The 10,320-nt window shown below is 46.5% G+C and overlaps 1 protein-coding gene across 1 annotated transcript in view; it reads left to right on the forward strand.

Moving 5' to 3' along the window:
• Positions 1–8,651, forward strand: part of ERCC4 (excision repair cross-complementing rodent repair deficiency, complementation group 4) — a 44,324-nt gene extending 35,673 nt beyond the window's left edge. The window contains exons 10-11 of the mRNA XM_006894496.1: positions 5,924–6,036; positions 7,918–8,651. Coding sequence (XP_006894558.1) covers positions 5,924–6,036; positions 7,918–8,651 — 847 coding nt within the window. The remainder of the gene's footprint in view (positions 1–5,923; positions 6,037–7,917) is intronic.
• The last annotated feature ends 1,669 nt before the right edge of the window (positions 8,652–10,320 follow it).

Below are 10,320 nucleotides of genomic sequence, written 5' to 3' on the forward strand. Positions count from 1 at the left end.
GCCTTTGCCCAATGCCATATGTCACCTGAGTGCTTGACTGCCACTTCCGGTGAGGAAGCAGCACTTAGATTGTGGATCTAGTTAGAGTAAACCCTTGGCAGCCTCAGTCTTTCCTCTTTTTATCATGTTGTTGCTTTTTGTATGTGGATTTTTGTTTTCCTTGCTATTGAAATGTAACCCATACTTGAGTCTTTAACGTACCTACCTCAAGCCTGGTTCACTTTCAGACAGCAGAGTTGTATCATCTGCATCGCACAGGTTGTTAGTGACTTGTTCGATCATGACGGCATATTCTTCTCCACAGAGTCCTATTCATTCATTATTACGGAATGTAGTTTTTGTTGTTGTGTGCCATCAGGTCAGAACCGTCTCCTAGCTGACCTTCAGGTGGATTCAGAGGCTATAAATTGCACAGGAAGAGACTGCCCATCTTTCTCCCTGGGAGCAACTAGTGGATTCGAAGCACCTACCTTTGGATTGGCTGCACAATATTTCACCCACCAGGCCGCTAAAGCTCCCTTATTATTGAATAGAGGATTAGAAATACGCCAAAAGAAATCAGCCTCGCTACGTAGGAAGAAATTTAGCATAAAACATCAGAAATATAACTCAGTTACTACTTTTTAAATGCGTAAGAGCTTCCGTCTCCTTCCTCTTTTGTCCATCTCATTTATGCACAAGACCTGGGAATTTTTCTTTGTTAAATGCCTGCTCTCTCAGGCTCTGTGACTGCTTTGCCCTTTATTTAGAACCACCAGTACCGCCCAGTCAGTCCAGCTCACCATTGTTAGAATCACCCTGGCAAAATGTTTGGAAGGAAGTGTGATGTCTGAACATATGTGTACGTTCTTAAGGATGAGTGTCTGATAATGTTCCAGATTCAAATAGAAAATGCTTTCCAGGTTAACACAAAGAAAATGTTTATAATGGAGCTATTTAGCAACTGAATTTATCATCCTTTTACTCCTGAAAGTGATTTGAGAACTTTGATAACCACCCAGCAGGAGTGTTAGGAGGAAGCTGGGAGCTTCATGTGGGAAACTGGGTCGAAGGACCCTCCGCAGCCAGATCAGGGACTGAATGCAGCATCACTAAGAAAAGTCTAGATCAGGGGAGACCTTGGCCTTGACCGAGGGATTGGGCCATACAGCCTTGCAGACCTTAGACATTGACAGTGTAGAGGTAACAACAAGAGGGCAGAACTTATTATTGGTGGCACTCAGTCACCCAGGGCCCTAAACATGGCCCATCCTGCAGAGCTGGCTATCAGCTCTCAGCATATGCTTAAAATACGTACTCTGCTTAGTCCAGGGCAGGCTTTCTGGACGTGTTTTTACTGACTCAGTATCATCAAGTCCCTGTGGAAGGGCTAGGCATGGCACCTGGGCAGTTCTGTCCTTTCACTTTCATCGTCTAAACCTCTGGCGTGCCTGACCATGAACTTGACTGGCTACTATAATCATTCTCTCATTGGTCAGTCCTCAGCCTGCTATGAAAATAGACTTTCTCATTCCCCAGCTGTCCTGTGGAGCTGTCTCTTGCTTCAGCAGTGTTTGGGCAGAACAGACCCGGCGACTCCCCACCTCAGCCTCCAAATACCCTCCAACTTCATCTCCAGGCGTCACCCCGGGACCATCTTCTTAGCCATCTCCTATTTTCAGGACCAGCTAACACCATTTTTTTTTTGTTAGCCCCAAGTCCTTTTACCAACTATGAGCTCTCAGACCATCAGAATTACTCTGCGGGAGTGGAAGTCAGCCTCAGTCATCTGGTCAGGCTGCACACGCGGGCCTCCTACACTTACCTCTCTCTGGGTTTTTATTTTGACCGCTACGATGTGGCCTTGGAAGGCCTGGGACACTTCTTCCATGAGTTGGCGAAGGAGAAGTGCGAGGGTGCCAAGCGGCTCTTGAAGTGCGGCGGCCGTGTCCTCCTCCAGGATATGCAGAAGCCATCCCAAGATGAAGGGGGTAAAACCCTGGACGCCGCAGATGCAGCGCTGGCTGGCCTTGGAGAAGAACCTGAAGCAGGCCCTTCTGAGTCTGCACGCCGTGGGTTCTGCCCACACAGACCCACATCTCTGTGACTATCTGGAGAACCTCTTCCCGGATGAGGAAGTGCAACTGCTGAAGGAGATGGGTGACCATCTGACCAACATTGGAAGACTAGGCGGCCCCCAGGCTGGGCTGGGCTAGTATCTCTTCAAGCAACTCCCCCTCAAGCACGACTAGGGCCCTGTGGAGACACCTCTGTGTCCCCCTGCCATCTGCAGCAAGCTTCTCTTTCCCACCTGGGGTAGACTCTATCAACCCAGAAGCCTCTAGCCCAAGCCTTGGACCAAATGGAAACAATAAAGCTTTTTGCAACAGCTTAAAAGAAAAAGAAAATGGACTTTCTCTTGCTGCCCCACTGAGGGATTGTTGCTACAGATAATTGTTGCTTAATACCTGTATGTCAGTTCCGACTCATGGTGGTGACCCCGTACAGACTATAGGACTGTTCCTGACTCATGGTGACCCTGTGTGTACAGAGTGTAAGACTGGTCCATGTCCGACACCAACAAGAGCCCCCATGGTGGTCAGGTTTCAGCTGCTCTTCCACACTAAGTGTAGGGGTAAAGGCCTGGCAATGTACTTGATAAAATCAGCCAATGAAAGCTCCACAGATCACAAGAGAGCCTTGTTTGGTGCTGATGGATGAGCCCCTAGGTTGAAAGGCTATTGGCAGACACAGTGACTCAGCAGACAGCGTGCCATTCACACACCCCCAGAAGGACACAGAGGGCGCAGGACTGGACAACAGGCTGCCTCTGCCATCAAGCTGAGGAATGGATGGAGCTACTAGAAGGTCACTGCAGGTGCCAAGATCAGGTTGATGGAGATAGGTGGGCAGACTCAAGTGTGGACTCAAGCAGGTGTGAGCCAGTAGTTCCTAGCCATTGTCTCACCCTTTTCAAAGTGTTCTGTGCTTAAAATTTCTTTGATTCAAGTCATTGCTACTGGTCAACCAGTCACAAACACACTTAGAAATGAGACCCTTCAGAGAAGGTGTTTGATGTTACAGGGAAGGACATAAGTGGAATGTGAGAGGTACCTCAGTTTACCTGAGTAGGTCAGGTGTTTCTGCTCATGGCTTTGCTTCCCGTGACTACCGCTTCTCCAGGCTCCCAGGGGACCTGTGGAGCCTTGGTGGTGCAATGGGTAAACAGCTGGCCGCAAACCAAAATGTTAGCTGCTCAAAGCCACCAGGAAAGACTGACCATGATCTCCTGTAGAGAGGGCAGTTCTGCTCCGTCCTGCGATGTCGGGGTGAGTCAGAGGACTAGCCTGGCAGCATACGACAGTACAACAGAGGTCTGGAAGAGGTGGGTGATCCACGCTCTTCTTGGTTTATATAGGTGATTGTATACATCAAAGGCCTCAGTGTCAAGGTGTGGAGGAGCCCAGCGCGTAATGGTAACCTCACTCTGCAGAACCTAGAATGAACGTTGTTAGATGAATTGAATTGTGTCTCCAGAATACGTGTGGTTAAATCCTGACCCTCTCGCTCCACCTGAGATTATCATCCCTTTTGGGATTACATAGTCACAGGCAGATTACAGATTGATTGGGAGATTGTGTTGCCCTCATGTGTGATTATCACTCCCTTGCCGCTGTCAAATCAGCTCCGACTCTTAGCAACCCTCCCCTGGGTTTCCAAGGCGGTAAATCTGACAGGAGGAGACTGTGCTGTTTCTCCCAAGAAGCTGAGGGGGTTGAAACGCACAGAGACGTGCAGCCTGTGAATGAGCAGGAGCCTCTCTCAAGTTTCTGAAGCTGTAAGTTTTCATTCAAAGAAAACTGCTCATCTTTTTCTCCCTCAGAACAGCTGGTGGATTCAAACCACTGACCTTCTGGTTCATTTTGCAATTTGCTACACACTGTGCCACTGGCGCTCCTAAACTTATGCCTAATAATTTTAGCTTGTTGTTGTGTTCCATAGAGTCGGAACCAACCTCCAGCGGGTTTTAGAGGCAGATAATCACAGAGGAGATTACTCATCCTTCCCCTGCGGAGCAGCTGGTGGCCTTGAACTGCGTGCTTTTGGGATTGCAGCGCAGCTTCTTGCCACTAGGCCACCAGAGCTCCCTCAGTGTTAGTTTAGCCAGCAAAATTAGTGGAAAGAAGAAAAAGATAAACCAAATAATTCCAAGTGTTAAAGAAATCTAAGGATTGTTGTTGTTGTTGTTGTTGTTGTTGTTATGTGCCGTCGAGTCGTTTGCGACTCATAGCGACCCTATGTACAACAGCCCTAAACCCTGCTCTGTCCTGTGCCAATCTCATTGCCTCCGACACACCCATCCCGATTACCCCAGTCACTGAATCAATGCACTTCATAGAGGGTCTTCCCCTCCTGCGCTGTCCCTACACCCTCCCAAGCATGATGTCCTCTCTAAAGACCTGTCTCTCCTTACAACATGTCCAAAGTATGTCAGACGAAGCCCCAGAAAAAAAAAAAAAAGACTTACCTTTTGTTCTCAAATGAAGTATAAATTTGTAGCTGTCAGGTTGATTGTGACCCAGCACCCCGATAAGACAGTGGAACTTCCCCACAGGCTTCCCCCTAACCCACAATAAAATCTTGGAGGGGAAGGGAGGGAAATGAAACTCGTGTAGGGATTGAAATAAAAATGTGGTTTCTTGCATTAACTTGCCTTTCAAAATTGGAAGTAACTAATGGGACCCGGTATAGACTCATACATGTTGAAGTGCTGTGCAAAAAAAAGGTCAGCCGTTCAAATAAATCCACCAGCCACTTGAGGCACTTCCCTCCCATAAGTGTTTACAGCCTTGGAAACCAATGGAGGGTCCCTGTACACTGTGGTGAGCTGAGGACTGTGGGGGTTAGAGGGTCGCTATGGGTCAGAATCAACTCATTGCCGAATCGAGTGAGTCATGGAGTGTCCTACCTTGGATTTTTCCAACCAGAGTTCAAATGTGTATGTGTGTGTATACACACATATGCTCCTTTTTTAAATCTTGTTTAATCATCTGCATTGGTGACTGGGAGCTGTGGTAGCCCAGTCCATAGGGCATTCACTGTACTGCCAACCCAAAGACCAGCACCTCTCTGGTGGTTCAAATCCACCAGCAGTTCAGTACGGGCGGAGATGGGCAGTCTCCTCCTGTGTGATTTACAGCCTCAGAAACCTGCCAGAGGGTCAGCTGTGGGCCAGCTCTGGCTCCACAGCAGTAAGTTCCTTGTTGTTTTATTTGTGATTTACTGTGCTGCAATACTGAAGGCACACAGTTCGAGGCCACCACCTTCCATGGGGGAAGGGTGGGCAGTCTCCTCCCTGTGCAATAACTGCCTCTGAAAACCTGCCGGGGGGCGGGGGGTGGTCAACTATGGATCAGTTATAACTCAATGGTACACAACAACAACAACCTGGAAATAATTGGATATAAATTATCTAAATCATGCTTCGGTCTCAATAATTCTCCAGTTTTATAAGTCATCTCAGTCTCTCTGTGACATTTTTTTAAGTGGTATGTCTCAAAGTGCTTGAGGAACATAGAATATAGAAAATAATCAACTTTTTTTTTATTCTGCAGATCAGGAAGCCACCAAGAAATTATTTCCACTTCCTTCACCATCACTTTTCTGAGCTCCTTAGCCCCTAATGCATCCCACCCTCTTGTTTTGTTTTTTTTGGGGGGAGGGGGGGTTGGGAAGACAGCTCTCCCGAACTCTTGTTTATTTTTGTTGTTGTGTACGGTCGAATAAGATCTGACTGGTACAGGAGGCGATTGCTCCTCCTTCTCCCACAGAGCATCTGGGGGATTCCACCCTCTCTTTTGCCATTTTAGGTCTTGTTAAAATTTGCAAAAGATTTAAATCTGAAATTAGTTTAGAAAATGTCCTCACTGTTTCTCTCCCCCAGGGAGAAGGCTAGTATGGTGATCCCTGAAGAAAGAGAAGGCAGAGATGACTCCAACCTGGACTTAGCAAGAGGCAGCACCTCAGCCAGCACTCCCACGGACACTCGGAAAGCAGGTGAGCCCCGCCTGGCACCCCCGTCACCCACATGCGGTCCCAGAGCTCGTCTGCAGAAGCTTGACTTGGTGGTGTACTCTTGTGGTCAGGTGCCAGGCCTAGGGGAGGATGTGTGGTCTCCACCTGCATTTCCCAGCCGTGCGTCCACCCTGCATTTCCAGCTCCTCATCTTTACAATAAGGGGAGTTGCATCATAGGCACCATAGTTAAGAAATGGGTGATGATCTCAAGTCACCTTGACTTAGGGCAAGATTTAAAATGTACTTTTTCTGAAAAAAATGTGGTGAAAATAGACATAACAAAACATGGACCATCTTTTTTTTTTTTTAGTATTTTTTTTTATTTTATTTGTGTGCGTGTACCGTCAAATCAGATCTGACTGGTACACAGGAGGAGATTGCCCCTCCTTCCCTGGCACAGCATCTGGTGGATTCGAACCATGCACCTCTGGGATTGTAGTTGCAGCTTCTTGCCACTAGGCCACCAGAGCTCCCCAAAACATGGACCATCTTAACAGCTTCACTTTACTTGGTTGGATCACAGTCAACATTCGTAGATGAAGCAGTCAAGAAATCAAACAGTATATTCATTGCACTGGGCATATCTGTACTGCCAAGAACCAGGGTTACTTTAAAGATTGCGGTGCACCGGACCCAAGCCATGATTTTCCAGTTGCCTCTTAGACATACTGTTTTCAACTGTGGTAAAAATAGACATAGCAAAATATTAACTACTTCAGTGTATATACACACACACAGACATATATACCTATCAGTGACGTTGAAGTACATTGATCCTAGTGTACCATCCTTCCTATCTGTTTCCAAACTATCCCATTACCAGAAACTTATTGCTTCCCAGGAAATAACACCTCCTTAACCTCAGCAATTAATAAACTTTAGTCTCTGTATGTTTGTCTATTTCATGCAAGTGGGATCATGCAGTATTTACTCTATTTAGGACTGACTTCACTCAGCATAATGTTTTCAAGGTTCACCCATGTTGTATCCAGCATCAGGATTTTGTTTGTCTTTTTGGCTAAGCAATACGATTGTATGTATATACCACTTGTTTTCTTTCACCTTTGAACGATTATGAATAGTGCTGCAGTGAGCATTGTTATGTAAGTATCTCTTTGTGTCCCCACTTTCAGAGGTGTTGGTTTTGGGGTGTTGTTTTTTTTTTTTTAATCTATACATAGGATTGGAATTTGCTGGGTCTTATATTAATTCCCTGTTTAGAGTTTTGTGGAAATGCCAGACCGTTTGCCATGGGAGCTGTATCATTGCACAGTCCCATCAGCAGTGTATCAGAGGCCCCAGTTTCTCTACCAACTAACCTTGCCAACACATGTTATTTTCATGTCTTTTTTCTTGTTATTTTTCATCCTAGCAGTCTTAACAATTACAAAGTGATATCTTACTGTAGTTTTTATAGAGGGTCAGCAAAAAAAAGAATGCTGTCAGTCAACTCCTTAGCACCTGACAGCAATGACTGATGTCACTGAGCACTTTTCTATATGTTTCTCAGCCATTCATGTATCTGTTAGTTAAATGTTGCTTAAGTCCTTTGCCGGCTTTTCAGCTGGGCTGTTTCTCTCTTCTGTGGTTAAGGAAGCATCGATGTGAAACACCATTGTATTCTATTCTTTTTTTTAAATTTTATTATTTTTGTGTGTGTGTGTGTGTACCATCAAATCTGATCTGACTGGTACAAGACATTGCCTCTCCTTCTCCAGCAGAGCATCTGGTGGATTCTAACCTCCTGCCTCTGGGATTGCAGTGCAGCTTCTTGCCACTAGGCCAACAGAGCTCCCTGTATTCTATTCTTTTGAGAGTTCTTCCTCAGTGACGTTCCTGAAAATGCTGCTCTTCCCCATAGGTGGCCAGGAACAGCGCAAGACCCAGCAGAGTATCGTGGTGGATATGCGTGAATTCCGGAGCGAGCTGCCCTCTCTGATCCACCGCCGGGGCATTGACATTGAACCCGTGACGTTGGAGGTGGGAGATTACATTCTGACTCCAGAAATGTGTGTGGAGCGCAAGAGTATCAGTGACTTGATCGGCTCCTTAAACAACGGCCGCCTGTACAGCCAGTGCATCTCCATGGCCCGTTACTACAAGCGCCCGGTGCTCCTGATCGAGTTCGACCCCACTAAGTCTTTCTCGCTCATGTCCCGAGGGGCCTTGCACCAGGAGATCTCCAGCAACGACGTGAGCTCCAAGCTCACGCTGCTCACCCTGCACTTCCCCCGGCTCCGGCTCCTCTGGTGCCCCTCGCCTCACGCAACCGCCGAGCTGTTCGAGGAGCTAAAGCAGAACAAGCCGCAGCCTGATGCCGCCACCGCCATGGCCATCACAGCGGACTCCGAGACCCTCCCCGAGTCAGACAAGTACAACCCCGGCCCGCAGGACTTCTTGTTAAAAATGCCCGGAGTCAACGCCAAAAACTGCCGCGTGCTGATGAACCACGTGAAGAACTTGGCGGAGTTGGCCACCTTGTCCCAGGACAAGCTCGCAGGTATCCTGGGGAATGCGGCCAATGGCAAGCAGCTCTACGACTTCATCCACACCACGTACACAAACGTGGTGGCCAAAGGGAAGATGAGAAAATGAGAAGTAGGCTCTGATTTCAGAGCCCGTGACTGCTGTGCTTGTTTTGAGTGGCTCTTGGCCAGCCAGTGCAGATCATAATCAGTCATTATCTCTGGCTTTCACACCCTGCCAGTGCTTTTAGTGGTCGTGTGGTCTGTTTCCTGGGTCAGTGCAATAGAAGCCAAGAGCCTCCCTGAACTCTGGAGCCTTGTGACTCTCCTAGGTCTGCTGTCTTCCTTCTCCGCAGTGTGTATGCCTGGCTGTAAGCTCACTCTCTGTCATTACCATCAAGTCAGGACAGACTCGTAGCTGGCCCTCCAGCCCCTTTTCAAAGGCTCTAAAGCATGTACAAAGAGATTACCTGTCTTTCTCTAAAGAGCAGCTGGTGGATTCGAACCACCTATTTTTGAGTTGGCAGCACACCTTGCCCACAAAGCCACCAGGCCTCACTGGTTGTAGTGTAGTCAGCTTTAAAATGACATGTGTCAGCACTGTTCTCATTTCTGCAAGTATTTGTAGAGGGCCCTCTGGAAGCAAGCAGAAGTGTGTCTTTTTAAACCCACTGTTAACGCCTGCAGGCTTGTTCTTGTCTGCCCGCTGGGAGGCGGCAACAGAAGCATCTCTCAGTAGTTCTGGCACGTGCTTTGCCATGACTCCCATGTTTCCACCACCTATCTGCCTTTCAGAAAAGCTCCTGGGTACCCACCCCCTCCTGCTAATCAGACAGGGCCACCATGACAGCTGGCTCAGTGGGTTTCTAATCATTTGAATCTATTTAGCATACACTTTTTCAAAACTAGTATTTTTAAAACATAAAAGATATCACCTGTTTACAGAATCTGATAGTTTGTGAAAGAGCCCTTAGAAGTCTCACTTGTTGCAGGCAGCCAATCTCTAAAAATCTGATCACTCTTGGCCAAATGACGGATTCGGGCATCTCCTCACTTTGTTTTCACCCCCACCCTCAGTCCCCTGTCCCTTGGAGACAACAGCTCACTCTCCTTGTGATTTCTCCACACCTTATGTCCTGCTCTGCAGGAGGGCCGGGATGTGAGGGCCTCGGGGAGATGTGACGGTGTCTTTTAAACCTTCCTCAGATTGACTGAGTTTCACTTTTTACTGATGTGTATGTTCAGGTCATTCAGAGCATCTTGGAGAGTTTTTTTAACTTTCATATTTAAACCTTATTGATTTGAATGAGTTCACTTCTTTAATAATAAATATTAAATTTTCCTAACTCTGGAGCCTATAATAGCATCAGTTTTGTAACCATATCACACAGTTTAACTTTTCAGGAAACTCGGCTCTTTTTTTACCCACTTGGTGGCTTCAGATATATTGGGGACCATGTAGCTGACGCTTGTCTTTAACAAAAGGACTTTTAACTATTGTTTCAGAACTCTCTTAATTGTATCTTGGTTTATTTGTACTGAACAGAACATGGGTTTCTTAATCCTGTACAAAGATATTTACAGGAATTTATTTACAGGAATTAATACTGTCAGTTACCATTTGGTTAACATGGAATTCTTCAAGATAATTTGAAGGGTAGGCTTAGAGAGCAGAAGACAAAAATTAATGTAATAAAAGATGTGGAAACTTGATTTTATTATGAAATTTAAAACACTTCTAGAATAGAAAACATTAAGTGCAATATTAACATACATTCTGTTGATTAATTATTGAGAAG

This window comes from Elephantulus edwardii, unplaced genomic scaffold, assembly GCF_000299155.1.
Source record: "Elephantulus edwardii isolate Elephantulus edwardi_28Jun2011 unplaced genomic scaffold, EleEdw1.0 scaffold00145, whole genome shotgun sequence".
NCBI classification, from domain to species: Eukaryota; Metazoa; Chordata; class Mammalia; order Macroscelidea; family Macroscelididae; genus Elephantulus; species Elephantulus edwardii.